Below are 20,610 nucleotides of genomic sequence, written 5' to 3'. Positions count from 1 at the left end.
CCTCTGCATTTCTGTTGTTTATCTTCTTTTTACTGGCTTAGAGTTCACAGATCAATGAGACTTGTCTCTTTAATTATGGGTTCTTAGATATATAATAAGAATCCACTACACTAAAGCTCAATATTCTTATAAAGAAAAGCTTAGGAACTCATAATGTTGTAATAATCTGGATGTCTGCAAATAATTCTTAAATGGTTCAGCAAAAAAAGATAAAAAGGGGGGGCCGGGCATGGTGGCTCATGCCTGTAATCCCAGCACTTTGGGAGGCCAAGGAGGGCAGATCACCTGAGGTCAGGAGTTCCAGGCCAGCATGGCCAACATGGTGAAACCCTGTCTCTACTAAAAATACAAAAATTAGCCGCATGCCTACAATTCCAGCTACTCAGGAGGCTGAGACAAGAAAATTCCTTGAACCTGGGAGGCGGAGGTTGCAGTGAGCCAAGATCAAGCCACTGCACTCTCAGCCTGGGAGACAGAGCAAGACTCCATCTCAAAAAAATAAGTAAATAAATAAAAAGAGGATATGCACCATGGAGACCATATTTTTCATTTCTGCTGAGTACTATATTACCGCTGAGCAAAAGGTCCCACTACATAAAGTGATTTTTTTTTTTTTTTTTTGTGAGACAGAGTTTCACTCTGGTTGCCCAGGCTGGATGGAGTGCAATGGCGCAATCTCAGCTCACCGCAACCTCCGCCTCCAAGGTTCAAGCGAGTCTCCTGCCTCAGTCTCCTGAATAGCTGGGATTATAGGGATGCACCACCACACCCGGCTAATTTTTTTGTATTTTAGTAGAGACGGGGTTTCTCTATGTTGGTCAGGCTGGTCTTGAACTTCTGACCTCAGGTGATCCGTCCGCCTCAGCCTCCCAAAGTGCTGGGATTACAAGCGTGAGCCACTGCACCCGGCTGATTTCTTCTTTTTTTTTGAGACAGGGTTTTACTCTGTCATCCAGACTGGAGTGCAGTGGTACAATCTTGGCTCACTGCAACCTCCACCTCCCGGGTTCAAGTGAGTCTCCCATTTCAACCTCCCGAATAGCTGAGACTATAGGCACGCACCACTATGCCTAACTAATTTTTGTATTTTTTGGTAGAGATGGGGTTTCACCATGTTAGCCAAGCTGGTCTTGAACTCCTAACCTGAAGTAATCTGCCTGCTTCAGCCTCCCAAAGTGCTTGGATTATAGGTGTGAGCCACTGTGCCCAGCTGAGAATGTCCTCATTAATAGAGACTTTACCCTGTTCCATTGGGATTTCTTTTCATTAAGGCCTACTGAGAGATTAAAAATGATGGAGGAGAACCTGTTTATTAACGGCCACATGTGTGACTAAGTTTACATACAGTGCCTGACCTAAAACGCAGCCTTTCACTACTGCAAGGTAAATTCAGCCGTCAGGATTCTTTCTGTAAAGCTGGGCTGCAGAATCACACTTGAAGTTTTCATTTGTCCTAAAGGACAGGGGAGATGGCGGGAGGCAAGCATGTGCCTGTGTGAGGACCCCTCTCTGCCTGCTTGTGGCGGAAGAGGTCCCTGCAGAAGACACACTGCGAATGTGTGAAAGATGAGCTGTGGAACAAATGAGCAGGGGCAGTTTCTGACTCTGATAAAATTACATTCTTGCTAGAATCACTGCTTCAATGGTTGTTTTTTATTAAAAGAAAAACAATTCAAAACACATAAGAAATTAGACTTTTATCAATACACAAATAATTTTACTTAAAATCAACCCAGTTACATATTTTTAAAAAATTGCAGAACCTCTCCGCACCAATGTCCACAACCTAGAATAGGTTCGTGTGAAACCTGTAGTCCTACCCCGGAGCATCAGTAAGTGATGGTCCAGGTACTCACTGACACGTTTCTCCTGACACCGAGATGGTCGCAAACAAAACACCGTTCTTGCCTGGATGAAGCAAGAGTTCACATAAAAGAACTTTATAAAATGTCTATAAAGGAGAGTTGGTAATATCAGAAGAGCTCCAGCACTTCAATTGAATATAATCCTCTATTATTCTTTTCTTGATTTAATTTCTGTAGCTCCCGAAAACTTACTTCAATCTTGTTGAGCTCAGAATAAACAGATATCTAAAGAAAAAAGTTTCAGAGTAACTTTTACCATAATGTCTACATAGAAACAAATCTTCCATGACTATTAGTAAGTAAGGACAAATTTTTTTTTTTTTTTTTTTTTTTTTTTTTGAGACGGAGTCTCGCTCTGCCGCCCAGGCTGGAGTGCAGTGGCCGGATCTCAGCTCACTGCAAGCTCCGCCTCCCGGGTTCACGCCATTCTCCTGCCTCAGCCTCCCCAGTAGTTGGGACTACAGGCGCCCGCCACCGCGCCCGGCTAGTTTTTTGTATTTTTTAGTAGAGACGGGGTTTCACCATGTTAGCCAGGATGGTCTCGATCTCCTGACCTTGTGATCCACCTGTCTCGGCCTCCCAAAGTGCTGGGATTACAGGCTTGAGCCACCGCGCCCGGCCAGTAAGGACAAATTTTAAGAATAAATTGTAATTCAGGTGATACTTAGGTACAAATAAAATCAGTGTATATCAAATAATCACAAACCTGAGATTTTACAAGCTTGTAAAGATTTATCAGTAGCCTCTTTGCTTCTGGCATCATTACTACAACAGTAAAATTTGCATCCAGAAGTAGACATATCCAATCCATAATCTGAAAATGAATAGAAAAAGGAAAGTTAAGATTTTAAATTTAACTTCAGGTTAATTCACTTTACCAAGTCCATAAATATATCAAACAGTTATGAGAAAAATAAGTCTTTATAAATAAAATCTGAACATTTTAATTTAGAGATGGAGGAATTTCTACGAAATATAAAAAGGCTCGTTTCTGGCTTTTAAAACATCTATTTTAATTAAGAAAATATTTTAGAGACGGGAATCTTGCTATGTCACCCAGGCTGGAGTAGGAATGCAGTGGCACAACTCATAGCTCACTGGAGCCCCCAAACACCTGGGCTGGAGTCCTGCCTCAGCCCCCCAGAGTAGCTGCAATCATCCAGAGCTGTTGGGATTACAGACGCACCACAATACCTGGCTAATTTTTAACAATTTTTGTAGAGATGGGGTTTTGCCTTATTGCCAAGCTGGTCTTGAACTCCTGGCCTCAAGCAATCCTTCAACCTCAGACTCCCAAAGTGCTAAGATTACAGGCTTGATTGAGACACCGCGCCTGGCCAGTAGTTGCCTTTTTATTTTTAAAAATTTTAGTTTTTAGTTTCGATAATTTTCAGTTACAAAACAAAATAACCACTCATCTTCTATTCTGCAAGATACATTTTTCCCCAAGGACAAGGTGTTGTGTATTATAGATGAGCTACCATAAACTAGAATTATTACTAAGCATTTATAAAAGTTTCTTATGTAGTCCTACATCTTCCAATGGTGTAGTTAACGTGCAACTATCAAAGCACCCAGGAAACTGGTTATCCATTTGGGAGGGGGAGCTGATCCCTATGAAACTCCTTATTCCAGATTAAATTCTATATGTATCAAAGAGTTAAACACAAGAAATAAAACCATGTAGTAGGGAAAGCTGGTAACTATTTTCATAATCTTAGAGTGGGAAGGGCCTTAAACATAACATAAGCCATAAAGAAGTCATACAGGAAAAGTTTAATTAATTTTAATCGCATGAAAGTGTCTGTCAAAAATTATACTAGAGAATAAAAAGACAAATAACTTACAATGCATTTGATAGAAAAAGGCTAATTTCCTTAATATAAAAGGAACTTTTTATAAACCAAAAGACAGGAAATGCAATAAATATATGGACAAAGAACCCGACTAGGCAGATTCACAAAAACAAATATAAATGGACAAGAAATGGTTCCCTTCTCTCATTATCAAAGAAATGCAAATTAAAATGAGGTAACACCTGTTACCCATCTGATTGGCAAAAAGTAAGTTTGACAAAACTGGGTGTCAGTAAGAATGTGAAAAAGAATGCTTCAGACCTTGCTGGTGGTAGCTGTCACAACTCTTCAGAAAGTCTGGCATTTTGAAAACTAAAAATGCATGTACCATTTCATCCAGTAATTTCTCTTGTGGAAATTTATTCAACAGGCATTCTCATAAATATACAAGAATATCTGTATAAAGATGCCCACTGAAGATTTACGACAGCAAAAAATGGTAAACAATTTAAATGTCCATCAATAGAGGAATGATAGATACATTAATTTATATTTGTAAAATGAAATAGTATGCATTGGTTAAAAGGAATGAGGCAGATGTATGTCTATTGGTCCAAGAAATGTCTGATACAGTGCTGAGTGGGCTGGGTGCAGTGGCTCACACCTGTAATCCCAGCACTTTGCGAGGCTGAGGCGGGTGGATCATCTTGAGGTCGGGAGATTGAGACCAGCCTGGCCAACATGGTGAAATCCTGTCTCTACTAAAAGCACGAAAACTAGCTGGGCGTGGTGGTGGGGACCTATAATCCCAGCTACTCAGGAGGCTGAGGCAGGGGAATCGCTTGAACCTGGGAGGCAGAGATTGCAGTAAGCCAAGATCACACCACTGCACTCCAGTCTGCGTGACAGGGCAAGGCTCTGTCTCAAAAAAAACAAAAACAAAAACAAAAACAAAAAAAGCAAAAAACTACTTAAAAATTTAACTTATTTTTACGCCAAGTAAGTGTCTCATCCCTGTAATCCATATGCTTTGGGAGGCCAAGGCAGGAAGATCACTTAAGCCCAGCAGTTTGAGACCAGCCTGGGCAACATAGGAAGTCCCTGTCTCTACAAGAAAATTTAAAATAAAAAAACTGTATTTTGGCCGGTTGTGGTGGCTTACACTTGTAATCCTAGCACTTTGGGAGGCTGAGATGGGCAGATCACCTGAGGTCAGGAGTTTGAGATGACCCTGGTCAATACGGTAAAACCCCATCTCTACTAGAAACACAAAAATTAGCCGAGCGTGGTGGTGCATGCCTGTAATCCCAGCTACTTGGGAGGCTGAGGCAGGAGAATCGCTTGAACCCAGGAGGCAGAGGTTGCAGTGAGCTGAGACTGTGCCACTGCATTCTAGCCTGAGACACAGTGAGACTCCATCTCAAAAAAGGAAAAAAAATTGTATTTTCATGTGGTGTGGTGGCATGCACCTGCAGTCCCAGCTACTTGGGAGGCTAAGCGGGGAGGACTGCTTCAGGGCAGGATTCATGTCTGCACCAAACTATGATTCCCACTGCACTCCAGTGTGGTTGACTGAGTGAGATCTTGCCTTCTTGAAAAGGAAAAAAAAAAAAAAGTTATTTTTTAAATGAAGAAGAGCCAATTTAAGTGTTTAAAAATCCTTTGTTAGAATAACATATTACCAAACCAAAACAATTTATTGCTTCTATGTGGGAAGGTTGATCTTGAGCCTGCGGGGAGCAAGCTGGCCCCAGATTTCTCCAAGTCCACATTTCTTTGCCTCCAATTCTTACATGTCCAAAGACAAGGAACTATAGACATGCCTTTGTAGGAGGGTAAATACATTATTTTTAAATGTTTTTACTGTTTTTTAAATAACTATTTTTTTTTTTGAGATGGAGTTTCACTCTTGTTGCCCAGGTTGGAGTGCAGTGGTGCCATCTGGGCTCACCGCAAGCTCTGCCTCCTAGGTTCAAGTGATTCTCCTGCCTCAGCCTCCCAAGTAGCTGGGATTACAGGCATTTACCACCACACCCAGCTAATTTTGTATTTTTAGTAGAGACGGGGTGTCTCCATGTTGGTCAGGCTAGTCACTAACTCCCGACCTCAGGTGATCTGCCCACCTTGGCTTCTCAAAGTGTTGGGATTACAGGCATGAGCCACCATGCCCAGCATAAGTATTTTTTTTTTTTTTTCTGAGACAGAGTCTCACTCTGTCCCCAGGGTTGGAGTGTAGTAGCACAATCTTGGCTCACCCTCTGTCTCCCTACTTCAAACGATTCTCCTGCCTCAGCTTCCCGAATAGCTGGGACTACCAGTGCTTGCCACCACGTCCAGCTAATTTTTGTATTTTTAGCAGAGACGGGGTTTCACCATGTTGGCCAAGATGGTGTCAATCTCTTGACCTCGTGATCCGCCCGCCTCGGCCTCCCAAAGTGCTAGGATTACAAGCGTGAGCCACCGCGCCTGGCCTATAAGTATTATTATTATTATTATTATTTTTTGAGACAGAGTCTAGCTCTGTCACCCAGGCTGGAGTGCAGTGGCGTGATCTCAGCTCACTGCAAACTCTGCCTCCTGGGTTCACACCATTCTCCTGCCTCAGCCTCCCGAGTAGCTGGGACTACAGGCGCCCACCACCACGCCTGGCTAATTTTTATATTTTAAGTAAAGACGGGGTTTCACCGTGTTAGCCAGGATGGTCTTGATCTCTTGACCTTGTGATCCGCCTGCCTCATCCTCCCAAAGTGCTGGGATTACAGGCGTGAGCCAGCGCACCCAGCCAGTATTATTTTTAAAGAGGGACTACCATGGGATTCTCTGGGAATATTTTTTCACTAACCTTTATTCTCTTACTCCTTTTTTTTTTTTTTTTTTGAGATGGAGTTTTGGTCTTGTTGCCCAGACTGGAGTATAGTGGCACGATCTCGGCTCACTACAACCTCTACCTCCTGGGTTCAAGCAGTTCTCCTGCCTCAGCCTCTCAAGTATCTGGGATTACAGGCATGCATCACCATGCCTGGCTGATTCTGTGTTTTAAGTAGAGATGGCGTTTCACCATGTTGGCCCGGCTGGTCTCAAACTCCTGACCTCAAGTAATCCTCCTGCCTCGGCCTCCCAAAGTGCTGGGATTACAGGTGTGAGTCACCAGGCCCTGCCTATTCTCTTAGTCTTAAGAGATTATTAAGGGGGCAACTTATATTATCAGCTCCTTCCTGTTGTCTCCCATCAAGGCTAAGGAAATTCTTGGAAAAGGGTCATAATGAAGAATCAGGAATTTAAGATAAATTAAAATTCTGTGGTGTAGAATTATGGATCTAGAAATCTATTAAACGAGAGACTCCCCATTTCTAACTGCAGTGGTTTGATTTTATGAGGGAAGAGATTCTTATGGCCTAGGAAACAAGAAGAATGAATGCAGGTGCTGACCTTGAATACAACTTTTTTTTTACGAATTTTTCCCAGCACCAAATCGAAGTAAAAACATAATCTCACCTGGTTCAAGGTAGGTGGGTGTATTCCAGGAAGAGTCATAGTAGCATTTTCGCTACACTTCAGATACAGGAAATACAAATACTTGAGAAACAGCTGGGTGGAAAAACAATGGACAATTTATCACTTTGATAGAAAAAATTTATCTTATTATATAAACCCATCACGAAGACTGAAAAAAATGTTCAATTTAACTATATATCAAACAAATACACCAGACATCTGGAGACACAAAAATGAATAAAATGCAGTCCCTCCCATTAATGCGGAGCTCATCTGGTTTGGGGGTAGTGGTGGTGATGAGCTCATTGTTTGTAAATAATAGGTAGAGAAGACAGAACCCTTCTCTCAGCAATTCTTTCTAGTGTTTATTCATGTATAACTTAGGAAGCTTAACTTGGCCTTCAAGTTTGGCACAAGGAATATGCCATGGTCTATCACCCTAGAATCGCTCGAGTTTTCTCAGCACAATTTTTTGCCATGAGAGCTGGGCAACCTCTTATTCACATGAAAGAATCTGATAACCTTTAGAATGCCCTAACAGCTGGTTAGAGTTAAATAGCAAAGTTTAAACCAGAAGTAAAATTCTATACAACTTGTATGAACACTTACTGTGATATGCTGTGCTGGGATGTCTTTCAAATGAGGCAGAAGAAATGTTTCGCTATATGCTGAATGAAGAATTGCATTACTTAGGACTAAAGGAAAATCTTACTTCAATAAATAGAAGCTATTCTATTGAACTTATGAGTAACTTCCTTCCTCAATGTTAGTTTTCTAAATTTATACAAAAGTTTTACGTCTCTAAAAGACCTCTATGGCCAAACACTCTCCTAATCATCGGAGATCATGTGGAATACTTTAATTGGTATTTATTCAGAATACTGATCTTCAGAATTGATAGAGCTTCTGTGTTAGTATAGCTGCTGCTGCTGCTTCTTTTTTTTAAAACTGATGTAGAGATGGGGGTCTAGCCATGTTGCCCAGTCTGGTCTCGGACTCCTGGACTCAGACAATTCTCCCACCTTGGCCTCCCAAAGTGCTGGGACTACAGGCATGAGCCACCATGCCCAGCCTAGTTAAATTAAACAGGTTTAAGTAAACCTTACTTAACGTAGCATTGAACATAATCTATCTTCAAACAGAAACAAAACACAACTGGAAAAGGAAAGAAAAACCTTACATTACTGAGTTACTCCTTCCTTAGTTATTGCTTGGCATATAACTATACCCTATAAAGAGAAACAGACGGATGCTCTATGTCAAAGGATACAGTAGAGCTGCTCTTTTTGGTACCACAGGGCATGAAGTGCTCTCCTTTGTTTCGTCCTGAGGCTTTTTATTTAACTCTTGATCACAGTTACTGCATTTATCTTCTTCAGGATTGAAGCCATTTTGGAGAATTTCAGTTTGCTCTTCCATTTTCTCATCATGCACAGAATTACTATAGTCAAAAACTGACTCCATACTGACATCTGTTTCTTGAAGACTGTCATCACCAATGCTACAATGTTAATTGAAAGCAAGAGGTTAATCCTTATCACCAAACTTTTGGGAAAAATTTCATTTCCTAAGCATCAAAGTTTTGGAAATCAAACAATGTAACAGATTATAAATGTAATGAAGAAAAAGGACCACTGGAGTCTAACTTACCTCAAGAAAATTTTTAAGCAAGCACAGGTGACTGATTCAGGAATGTCAGGGAACTGTTGTAGACAGAGTTGTAACAACTGTACATCTTTCTTTATTAAGGCAATCTCCATTAAGTCGGGGCACAAACTAAGACAAAAAAATCTGAATCACTATTACATATTAAGAAAAATCTCAACTGCAGATCATTTATAAGCCTTTTCAGAGTTCCAGAAGATTAGAACTATAAAAAACAAGGTCAGAAGAGTTATGCACGTACAGTGTGGTACACACAAACAGCTACCTGTAAGAAAGTACATGCGTTTGGATAAGCTGCACCAGACAGTTCCGGGGATAAAATGACGGTTCTGCTTTACACCTTTCCAGAAGTCCTGTTACTGTGTCCCCAATGACAGTATGAAAGTCAGGTGTCTGCTTCAGAGCCAAAAATTTCCGTACTTCTACTTCAATGTGTTTTTCTGAATCTTCCTGAAAGGGCAGAATTCAAGAATTCAGTTTGGCACATTAACGAATGTCACTCTGAACTTGAAAGTTTCCTAGCACAACATTTTCTCAAATGACTAACAGTTTTCATGCATTCCTGCAAAGCTGAAGCTGACACTGCAAAGTTAAATGAGAAAGAGAGAAGACTAACACCATATCAATCTCATGAGGTGATAGCGAGCATCAAAGAAGCCAAAATATTGGATCAACTCTGACACCCTTAAGATACTACACAGATGTTAGCTATAGCTATCGCTATCAAGATGATCATAACAATAAGACAGAATAGAGATTAGACGTGATTTCTTTGAAACACTTGAGTTTTGTTTTTCATATTATTTATTTACCATTATGGTTGACAAAAGTTGTTTGGATGGTGGAACCTCTGGCTGTAAACTCACTTCAATTTTTCGTCTCCTTAACTGGAATTAAGTAAACCGATTAGGATCACAAAACAATGTAAGAGATCCAATATACATTTAGAGGGCTATGAAACACCCCAAAGCACACTTTTGCTCTCATCAAAAACTTTTAAAAGTAAATATAACTAATAGACAACTTGGGGCATTTCTGGATAAAGAATGTGAGGTTACTGGGTTCAAGCCTCAAACTGTCCTGTCATTAAAGTCAAAGCTATAAGAGTTGTAAGGATATGATTCATTAAAATAATTCAGTCTTTTTCTGTTTTTCAACATTTGCACTAACATTTCAATTTCAACTACGAAACTTACAATTCTTCTTGACTGCTCTGAGTTTTGGAATCCAAGTCCACATCCTTGAGGTGTTTCCCAGTTTACAAAACGGGGCATGACATGAGTTCCTAAGAAAATGCAAAATGCACAATTTCTGGAATGTTTCGACTTACTGATTTTTGACCAACTAAACAATTAAAAAAAAAAAAAAACACTCCTACAATTTAAGAGAGGCTTTAAAAGTCCGTGTAATTCTACTGATAACCTCAGATAAGTAAACCATAACACAGTAAAAAGGCTGTATGTCCAACAACATGAAGCTAACAGATGAGGCCATCAGTAAACAAGGGAGGACGGAGGTATTACTGATTGTGTTTAGGAGTTCTCCCATTGCCCCAAAAGTCAGAAGAACACTGGCATTCAAAACAGTATAGCTCTTCAGCTTGCAGTAGAACCTGCAATTTGGACTGTTCACAAGTTTCAAACTTTTTGTTTTTCCTTTTTCTGTGGAGAACGGGGTCTATGTTGCCCAGGCTGGTCTTGAAGTCCTGGGCTCAAGCTATCCTCCCACCTCTGCCTCCTTAAGTGCTGGGATTACAGGGATGAGACAACGTGCCCGGCCTGTTCACAAGTTTCAATAAACAGTGGTAAATTTCAAAATTAAAAACAAGCTTTACAAATAGAAGGCTGTGGTAATCTATATGAAACTAGAGGTTAATAAAATGGTTTGTATTAATAAAACAAGTGTTAAGTTTCTACCTGGATCTTGACCATGTTTGAGTTTTCCAAGAGCACCTGCTAATGATGACACTTCACACTTGTATGGAATCACAGTCAGAGATTTTCCATGTAGCATAAACAAATTTTCTCCATAATACCAGAGCTACAAAAAAGTTATCAAAAACATAAGCAAAGTTTTTCTTCTTCTAAGGTCTGACTCAATAAAGCCTTATCACTTACTGTATAAGCTCTCAGTATTAAAAACAAGGCAAAGTAAGCAACTTCCCAGAATAATTTTCTATGTAGAACTTATTAAATAGGCTCTTATTTTTGCTCAAGTCTGAATGAAGCATAATTTAAATACTTTCAACTCAGAAGAATCTAATCAACATACACATTTTAAAAACCTCAATTGTTTAAAATTAATGTGGTCACTATTATACATCTATTAACATAATAACTACCAAGGCTACTATAGCATGGGCAAACTTCTAATGCACTAAATTTACAAACCAGAATTTAACACCTTATATCTTATGATTGTAAAAATAAGACAGGTATGTGAAAAAAAGCCTGACGGAACAAGGAAATATTTGTAATAATAAATAATAAAATGATAAAATAAGTTGTAACAAAAAAGTGTGAGTTTATTCACAATAAAAAATTGTGAATAATTGTTAAAATTACTTGTTTACATATAAATTATAATTAAATTGTATGCTGAGAAACCTTGTCTCTTTATCCTCAAATTAAAATTACCAAAACATCCTATTGCCTTGATTTACATTTTATTTGTATATGAATATTCATTCACTAAGTAACTAAAACTTACTGTGCACCTTGGTAAGCACTGAAAATACACTGGAGAAAAAAACTCACAAGGAACCCTGCCTCAGGAAGTGCATAGTCTTCCCAGCTTCAATTTTAATTCTTTTAAGTATTTTTATGTAATTTCATGGTAACATTTAACACATAATCTAAAAGACCAGTTTATTAGGAAAAGTAACAGCTTGAGGGTATAGTTCAAAATACATAAGTAAAAAGACAAAACCAAAGAGCAGCTAAAAACAAAAGCTGTTAAATAGCCAATTGTTCTGGCAATAATTTAGAATTTTGGAAGTGATTTCAACAATAACCAAACTAAACATAATCCCTCAGGTAAAAAATAATTCTTAATTTGATCAATAACTGCCAAGCTATTTACTTATTTATTTACAGAGATGGGATCACACTGTGTTGTCCAGGCTGGACTGTAGCAGCTCTTCACAGGCACAATCATACAGCACTGCAGCCTTGAACTCCTGGGCTCGAAAGATATTCCTGCCTCAATCTCCTCAGTAGCAGGGACTACAGATACACACCACCACACCTGGTGTGAAAAGCTGCCAAAATATTTAGGTCCGAAGACATCTCTTCCCTTACAGCATATTTACTAGGCACAAAAATAACTACATTTCTGAAGCAGGAGGATCACTTGAGCCCAAGGGTAAAAGACCAGCCTGGGCAACACAGTGAGGTCCCATCTCAAAACAAAGCAAAGCAAAACACAACAAAATAACTAAATCAGAGAAAGTACTTTTTTTAAGTGAAAAAACTTACTTGACCACTGGTCCCTTGTGGTAACTCTTTTGAAGTCTGTAGTGTTTGAAATTTTATGTTCCATACAGAGAGGCATTCTATAAAATAAGACATAAATTCAGAAAGAGTCCCAAATATAAATATATGATATTTTGGGGAAGGGGGGAGTTATAGTTAAATATATACATTTTGCTTTATTTAGTATAGAAATGTATTATGAAGACAGTGATTGCCACAGGAGCTGGAAGAAATGAGAGCTCCTGGTAAGAAGCAGCCTGGAAAGGCCGGGCGCGGTGGTTCACGCCTGTAATCCCATCACTTTGGGAGCCTGAAGCAGGCGGATCACGAGGTCAGGAGATCGAGACTATCCTGGCTAACACGGTGAAACTCTGTCTCTACTAAAAATACAAAATTAGCTGGGTGTGGTGGTGTGCATCTGTAGTCCCAGCTACTCGGGAGGCTGAGGCAGGAGAATGGCATGAACCTGGAAGGCAGAGCTTGCAGTGAGTGGAGATCGTGCCACTGCACTGCAGCCTGGGCGACACAGCAAGACTCCGTCTCAAAAAAAAAAAAAAAAAAAAAAAAAGAAGCAGCCTGGAAAGGTGAGCCCTGAGGAAGGGAGGGCTTTATGAATCAGGAATAACAATGAAAAACAACCAACAAAGAAAAACCCAAGACCAGATGGCTTCACTGGTAAATTCTACAAATTTAAAAATTAACACTAATCTTCCCAAACTCTTTCAAAATATAAAAGAGCAGGAAATACTTCCTAAACTCACTCAGGCTTTTGGATGCTCTGATACCAAAGCCAGACAAAGACACTACACAAAAAAACTACAGAGCAATAACCCCATGAGTATAGATGCAAAAAGAAAATCCTCATCAAAATACCAACAAACCAAATCCAAGGGGAATCCATGACCAAGAGGGATTGATTCCAGGGATGAAAGGGTAGTTAACAGAAGAAAACCAATCAGTGTAGCATGTACATCAACAGAACAAAGGGAATAACCATATGACCACCTCAGCTGACACAAGGCATTGTAGAATCTCTTTCATAAAAAAACAAAACAAAACAAAACAAAAAAACAACTCAGAAAGCTAGGAAAGAGGAAGGAGCTTTCTTAACATGATAAAGGGCATCTATGAAAAACCCACAATTACCTTCAGTCAACAGTGAAAGACTAAATGCTTTCCCCCTAAGGTAAGCCAAAAGACAAGGGTGCCTGCTCTGCCCGCTTCACCACTGCTATTCTACACAACTATCATTACACTGAGTGGTTAAAAACTGAAAACTATCCCCCTAAAATAAGGAACAAGAGAAGGAGGCTTATTTTTACCACTGCTATTCAAGTTCTAGCCAGAATAATTAGGCAAGAAGAAGAAAAACAAAAATCCAATTTTTGTTTGTTTTGAGACAGTCTTACTCTGTCGCCCAAGCTGGAGTGCAGTGGCACGATCTCTGTTCACTGCAACCTACCTCCTGGGTTCAAGTGATTCTCCTGCCTCAGCCTCCCCAGTAGCTGGGACTACAGATACATGCCACCACACCCAGTTAATTTTTGTATTTTTAGGAGAGACGGGGATGTCACCATGATGGCCAGGTTGGTCTCGAACTCCTGACCTCAGGTGATCCACCCATCTCAGCCTCCCAAAGTGCTGAGATTACAGGTATGAGCCACCACGCCCAGCCAAAAATCCAAATTTAAATGGAGGTAAAACTAACTCTATTCACAGATGACATGATCCTGTATAGAGAAGAATCCACAGGAAAAGATTAGCATTAATAAACAAATTCAGCAAGGTTGCAGGGTACAAGATCAACATACAAAAATCAGATGCTCCTATATACTAAAAACAAAAAGCAAATCAAGAAAAAAAATTCCAGCAGTGCATGGCGGCTCATGCCGGTAATCCTAGCACTTTGGGAGGCTGAGACAGGCGTATTGCCTGAGCTCAGGAGTTGGCGACCAGCCTGGACAACACAGCGAAACCTCGTCTTTACTAACATATAAAAAATTAGCCGGGCGTGGCAGCATGCACCTGTAGTCCCAGCTGCTCGGGAGGCTGAGGCAGGAGAAATGCTTGAACCTGGGAGGCAGAGGTTGCAGTGAGCCAAGATCACGCTACTGCACTCCAGCCCTGTGACAGAGTAAGACTCCATCTCTAAAAATAAAAATAAAAAAAGAGAAAAATAATACCATGTATATTAGCATCCAAAAGAATAAAATACCTAGGAATAATTTTTTTTTTTTCAGACGGAGTCTTGCTCTTATTGCTCAGGCTGGAGTGCAGTGGCGCGATCTTGGCTCACCGCAACCTCCACCTCTCGGGTTCAAGTGATTCTCCTGCCTCAGCCCCTGCCCCCACCAAGTAGCTAGGATTATAGGCGTGTGCCGCCACACCTGGCTAATTCTGTAGTTTCTTTCAATAAAGAAGGTGTTTCTCCACGTTGGTCAGGCTGGTCTGGAACTCCTGACCTCGGGTGATCTGCCCACCTTGGCCTCCCAAAGTGCTGGGATTACAGGTGTGATTACTGCGCCCGGCCCCTAGGAACAAATTTAACCAAGGAAGTGAAAGCATTGTACACTAAAAGTTATAAAACATTGCTGAATGGAATTAAAGAAGACATAAACAAATAGAGACATCCTGTGTTCAGCAATTGGAAGACTTAATATTAAGATGGCAATACTGCACAAAGCAACCTACAGGCTCAGTTTAATCTCAATCAAAATTCCAACAGTCTTTTTTACAGAAATGGAAAAGCCAATCAAAATCACATGGAATAATTGCAATTATTCCATTGGCCTAAACAGCAAAAACAAACTTGAAAAGGAAGAACAAAGCTGGAGAGCCTATACTTCCTGATTTCCAAACTGCTTATAAAGTTAACAGTAATCAAAACAGTGCGGTACTGGCCCAGTGTAACAGACTGAGAGTCATCTAGGGCCAAATGATTTTTCAACAAAGGTGCCAGGACCACTGTGGTGCTGGGACAACTGGAGAGCCACATGCAAAGGAACAAAGTTAGTCCCTTATTTTACACTATACACAAAAATAACTCAAAATGAATCAACCACCTAAATATAAGAGCTAAAACCAAACATTCTTTGAAGAAAACGTGGGGATCCGTCTTTATGACCTTGGATTTGGCTATGGATTCTTGGATGTAGAACCAAAAGCACAAGCAACCAGAGAAAAATAAAAATTGGACTTCAAGAAAATTAAAACTTTTGTGCACGAAGGGACATTATCAACGAAGTGAAGACAACCTATGGAATGGCAGAAAATATTTGGAAATCATATGTCTGATAAGGGTATAGTATCTAGAATATATAAAGAACGCTTAGAATTCAACAACAAAGGCCGGGCGCGGTGGCTCAAGCCTGTAATCCCAGCACTTTGGGAGGCCGAGACGGGCGGATCATGAGGTCAGGAGATCGAGACCATCCTGGCTAATAGGGTGAAACCCCGTCTCTACTAAAAAATACAAAAAACTAGCCGGGTGAAGTGGCGGGTGCCTGTAGTCCCAGCTACTTGGGAGGCTGAGGCAGGAGAATGGCGTGAACCCGAGAGGAGGAGCTTGCAGTGAGCTGAGATCCGGCCACTGCACTCCAGCCTGGGTGACAGAGCAAGACTCCGTCTCAAAAAAAAAAAAAAAAAAAAGAATTCAACAACAAAACGACAACCTAATTTAAAAATAGGCAAAGGACTCATATAGACAATTCTCCAAAGAAGACATATAAATAGACAATGAGCATATGAAAAAATGTTCAACACCCTTAGTCATTAGGGAAATGCAAATCAAAACAGAAATGAAGTACTATCTCACACCCACTAGAATGGCCAGAATCCAAATTATGGAAAAACAGCCACGTGTGAGCAAGAACACAGGGAAACTGGAACCACTGTACAATGCTGGTGGGAATGTAAAATGGTTTAGCCACTGTGGAATTCGGCACTTCTTCAAAAAGTTAAACACAATCAATAACGAAGAGTATAACTAAAATGCTTGCAAAGCAAAGCAATGACAAATGCTTGAAGTAATGGGTACCCCATTTACCCTAATGTGATTATTATGCATTGCATGTCTGTATCAAAATATCTCATGTGTCCCTTAAATACATACACCTATTATGTACCCATAAACATTAAAAAATGAAAAGCTAAACATGGAATTAACATATGACCCAGTAATTCCCCTGCTAGGTATATATCCCAAAGAATTAAAAACTGGTACACAGTGGGGCCGGTGGCTCATGCCTGTAATCCCAGCACTTTGGGAGGCCGAGGCGGGCGGATCACGAGGTCAGGAGATCGAGACCATCCTGGCTACCACGGTGAAACTCCGTCTCTACTAAAAACACAAAAAATTAGCCAGCTGTGGTGGCTGGCGCCTGTAGTCCCAGCTACTCAGGAGGCTGAGACAGGAGAACAGCATGAACCCGGGAAGTGGAGCTTGCAGTGGGCCCAGATCACACTACTGTACTCTAGCCTGGGCAACAGAGCGAGACTCTGTCTTAAACAACAACAACAACAACAACAAACCGGTACACAAATACACGCACACCAATGTTCACAGCGTTATTCACAATAACCAAACGGTGGAAACAGCTGAAATATTCATGAATGAACAGATAACAAACTGTGTTATATATATACAATGGAATATTACTCTGCTACGAAAAGGAATGAAACACTGATACATGCAACAATGTGGATGAACCTCAAAAACATTTGGCCAGCCAGATGTGGTGGCTCTTCCCTGTAATCCCAACACTTTCAGAGGCTGAGGCAGGAGGAGCTCATAGCAAGACCTCAGTGCTACTAAAAACTAAATACAAAAACAAAAATTAGGCTAAGTCTAAGTCAAAGAAGCCAGACACAAAAAGTATTGTATGATTTCATTTACACAAAATATCCCAAAAAGGTAAATCCACAGAAGAATGCAGATTGGTGGTTGCCAGGGGTAGTGGACAGAGGAGAATGAGGAGCAACTGCTTAATGGGTCCAGAGGTTCCTTTTGACATGATGAAAATGTTTTAAAACTAGACAGAAGTTGGCCAGGTGCAGTGGCTCATGCCTGTAATCCCAGCACTTTGGGAGGCCGAGGTGGGTGGATCACTTGAGGTCAGGAGTTCGAGACCAGCCTGACCAACATGGTGAAACCCTGTCTCTACTAAAAATACAAAAAAATTAGCCGGGTGTGGTGGCGGGCGCCTGTAGTCCCAGCTTCTAGGGAGGCTGAGGCAGGAGAATGGCATGAACCCGGGAGGCAGCGGAGCTTGCAGTGAGTGGAGATTGCGCCACTGCACTCCAGCCTGGGCGACAGAGTGAAACTCCGTCTCCAAAAAAAAAGAAAGAAAAAAATTAGCAAAGTGTGGTGGCACATGCCTGTAATCCCAGTTACTTGGGAGCCTGAGGCAGGAGAATCGCTTGAACCTGGGAGGCAGAGGTTGCAGTGAGCCAAGATCCTGCCATTGCACTCCAGCCTGGGCAACAAGACTAAAACTCTAAAAAAAAAAAAAAAAGACCTAGACAGAAGTAGATGCACAACAAATACCAGTGACTTGTTCACTTTAGTTAATTTTTCGTCTATAAGGGCCTACCAAAAATTAAAGATAAATGAAAGTAAAAAATGAAAAATGAAAGAGCATTAAAAATTTTAAAAAACAAAACGATTAATTTTATGTTATATGAATTTCATCTTAATTTAAAAAAGCAGAATAGATGTTCATGTCTGGCAATAGGAGAGTGATGAAGCACACTGTGGGGCCGCCCTTCAGTGAAATATTATGCAGCTATTCAAAAAGCAAGGAAGATTAAAAAATAATATGATATGGAAAGATCTCTGAGAGATCTTGGCCAGGTGAATAAACAAGGTACACAACTGTTATGTATTGTGTGCTAGCATACATAGGAGGAGGGGAAAAACCCTTAAGTAGTAGTATTTCCTCATATATGGACCAATAAAACCACAGAAAGGGATGCAGAAAACTCTATAGTAGCTAGTGGGGTTTTTTGGCAGGGAGGTAGAGCAGGAATAAGAGAGGAAGATGGGAGGAGAGAGAGGAGAGGCACAGCTTAGTGAAGTGGTGAAGAGTCAGGACTTAAGAGCAGCAGGGTACATGGCTTAACAGAATTCACCTGTTCAGGCTGAATCCTAGTTCCACTACTTAGTTACCTCCTACCTCAGTTTCCTGTTTTGTAAAGGGGAATGGTAACAACTTTATTTCCACCCATATGGTTGTTAGAGGAGTAAATGATACAAATAATGAGATAATATTAGTAAAGTGCCAGGCACATGGTATAATTACACTACAACCAGGAGCTCCTGTCTTTTTTTTTTTTTTGAGACAGAGTCTCACTCTGTTGACCAGGTTGAGTGCATAGTGCAATTTCGGCTCACCGCAACCTCCATCTCCCGGGTTTGTGCGCCAACAAGCCCAGCTAATTTTTTGTATTTTCAGTGGAGACATGGAGTTTCACCATGTTGGCCAAGCTGGTCTCGAACTCCTGGCCTCAAGCAATCTGCCCGTCTCAGCCTCCCAAAGTGATGGGATTACAGGCGTGAGCTACTGCACCCAGCCTTGCTCCTATCTTAATAATAAGCAGGAGAAACAGAACAAAGTACACAGGTGAGGATGGGCGTATCAAGTGTGTGGTCAATAGAGAGCCTCGCCTGAATAAAACCGAGGGTTCTTGCTCAGAATTTGGGAGAATAGGTTGGAAAAGGTGGGTCTAGGCTATGAAGGGACTTATGCTAAACGATAGAGTCTGAGTTTTCTAGTGAAGGCTGGGGTCTGCGATCCTGTACTGGCAAGGAGCAATCGTGTTCTTCATGACCGACTAGGAAGTCTGGAGGGGAGTTGGTGGGTAAGGAGGCGAGGTGGTGATGAGAATCCTGTTCAGAAGTCACGGAGATCAAAGGTACACTATTAGTTCCCACATTTCAAGGTGTACATGTCCAGTCGATTTCCATGCTGTGAAATGTTGCCAAGAATCCAATCCTCAAACGCAAGGCTTACTAATGTTGCAAATGCCTGCAGGCTAGTATGATGGTGACTAGTATATTCACCATTTTTATTTATTTATGACATTATAGTTATGAGCATGGTGGTGATACCAAGAAGTGTTTTTGAAAGATTAATCAATGCAAAATAAAAATAAAAAACCAATTCAAGGAGAATTGGGAAGGTACAAAAAAATTAAGTATGCTGATAAAGAGAATGAATTAGTCTGGGTAATAACAAAATGAAAAAGAAAAGAAGAGTAAAAGGTACACTGTAAAGGAAACATACAAAGGCCTTCTTAATGAATTGGATGTCAGTTACCCTTAGAAGCTGCTTGTGGACTTCCTAGGACTGCGATGTGATCCTGATCCAGGGCAGTGAGTGCAACTCCGTTTCGAGTGTTACCAGATACAACAGCCTTGAGCAGCTGTGATCTAACTAAGGTCTGATTTTTTTCTGGGTCAGTTGGACGTATTGGTATCAAGGTTTCATATATACAACCATCAGAGCCTGTTGGAAATAAGCATTTGTTGTTGGTTATTGAAGGATATTTCTATATCTAGTATAGGTAAATGTACTAGATTGTTTATAAGATTTTACCAATTTGATAAAAGAGCCAACCAGAAAAATAAACAATCCCCTCACGGTGCTTTCTCTTAAAGAATACTACAAATTTAAACTGCGGAAAGGAGTATTATCAAGAAAAATCTTAGTAAGAAATGTAACAGTCAAGAAAAACAAACTGTAAATATCTGCAATAACAAAATATTGAGGGGGACTGCCAAGAATATAGATCATCTAGTCCCTAAAAGGATATATCCCTCATTAGAAAGTAATTAGCATCTGGTCTAGACATTACATTTCTTTTTTGTTTGTTTTTGTGAGACAGGATCTCACTCTGTGACCCAAGACCATATTGCAGTGGTGTGATCATGCTCACTATAGCTTGAACCTACTGGGCTCAAGTGATCTATCTTTCCACGTCAGCCTCCCAAATAGCTGGGACTACAGGCGCACACACCTCACCCAGCTAATTAAAAAAAATTTTCTTTTAGAAATAGAGTCTTGCTATGTTGCCCAGGCTGGTCTCCAACTCCTGGGCTCAAGCAATCCTCCTGCCTCAGTCTCCCAAAGTGCTGGGATTACAGGTGTGAGCCACCGTGCTTAGTCTATTATAATTCTTCCTATCGGCCGGGCGCGGTGGCTCAAGCCTGTAATCCCAGCACTTTGGGAGGCCGAGACGGGTGGATCACGAGGTCAGGAGATCGAGACCATCCTGGCTAACACGGTGAAACCCCGTCTCTACTAAAAAAATACAAAA

At 40.7% G+C, this 20,610-nt stretch overlaps 1 protein-coding gene and 1 non-coding gene across 5 annotated transcripts in view; both read right to left on the bottom strand.

The window, feature by feature from the left end:
• Nucleotides 1-1,631: 1,631 nt before the first annotated feature.
• NOL11 (nucleolar protein 11) overlaps nt 1,632-20,610 on the bottom strand; it is a 26,073-nt gene continuing 7,094 nt past the window's right edge. For 2 of the 4 annotated variants that reach the window (XM_003919448.5, XM_021929338.2), the window contains 12 exons: nt 19,611-19,799; nt 12,298-12,374; nt 10,738-10,861; nt 10,018-10,106; nt 9,634-9,708; nt 9,087-9,271; nt 8,807-8,932; nt 8,427-8,657; nt 7,766-7,844; nt 7,157-7,249; nt 2,572-2,679; nt 1,632-2,090 (listed from right to left, as the gene is read on the bottom strand). In XM_003919448.5, coding sequence (XP_003919497.2) covers nt 1,974-2,090; nt 2,572-2,679; nt 7,157-7,249; nt 7,766-7,844; nt 8,427-8,657; nt 8,807-8,932; nt 9,087-9,271; nt 9,634-9,708; nt 10,018-10,106; nt 10,738-10,861; nt 12,298-12,374; nt 19,611-19,799 — 1,493 coding nt within the window. In that variant the 3' untranslated portion in view covers nt 1,632-1,973. Of the gene's footprint in view, nt 2,091-2,571; nt 2,680-7,156; nt 7,250-7,765; nt 7,845-8,426; nt 8,658-8,806; nt 8,933-9,086; nt 9,272-9,633; nt 9,709-10,017; nt 10,107-10,737; nt 10,862-12,297; nt 12,375-19,610; nt 19,800-20,610 lie in introns of those variants that run through there. The other 2 variants (XM_021929337.2, XR_002518182.2) reach the window with 2 other exon arrangements.
• On the bottom strand, nt 5,367-5,497 carry LOC116271143. The gene has a single exon (XR_004179581.1). It is a non-coding gene; the product is annotated as a small nucleolar RNA SNORA38 (small nucleolar RNA).

This window comes from Papio anubis, chromosome 17 (genome assembly GCF_008728515.1).
Source record: "Papio anubis isolate 15944 chromosome 17, Panubis1.0, whole genome shotgun sequence".
Lineage (NCBI taxonomy): Eukaryota > Metazoa > Chordata > Mammalia > Primates > Cercopithecidae > Papio > Papio anubis.
The sequence above is the reverse complement of the archived record's forward strand: the minus strand, read 5'-3'. Positions and strand labels throughout refer to the sequence as shown.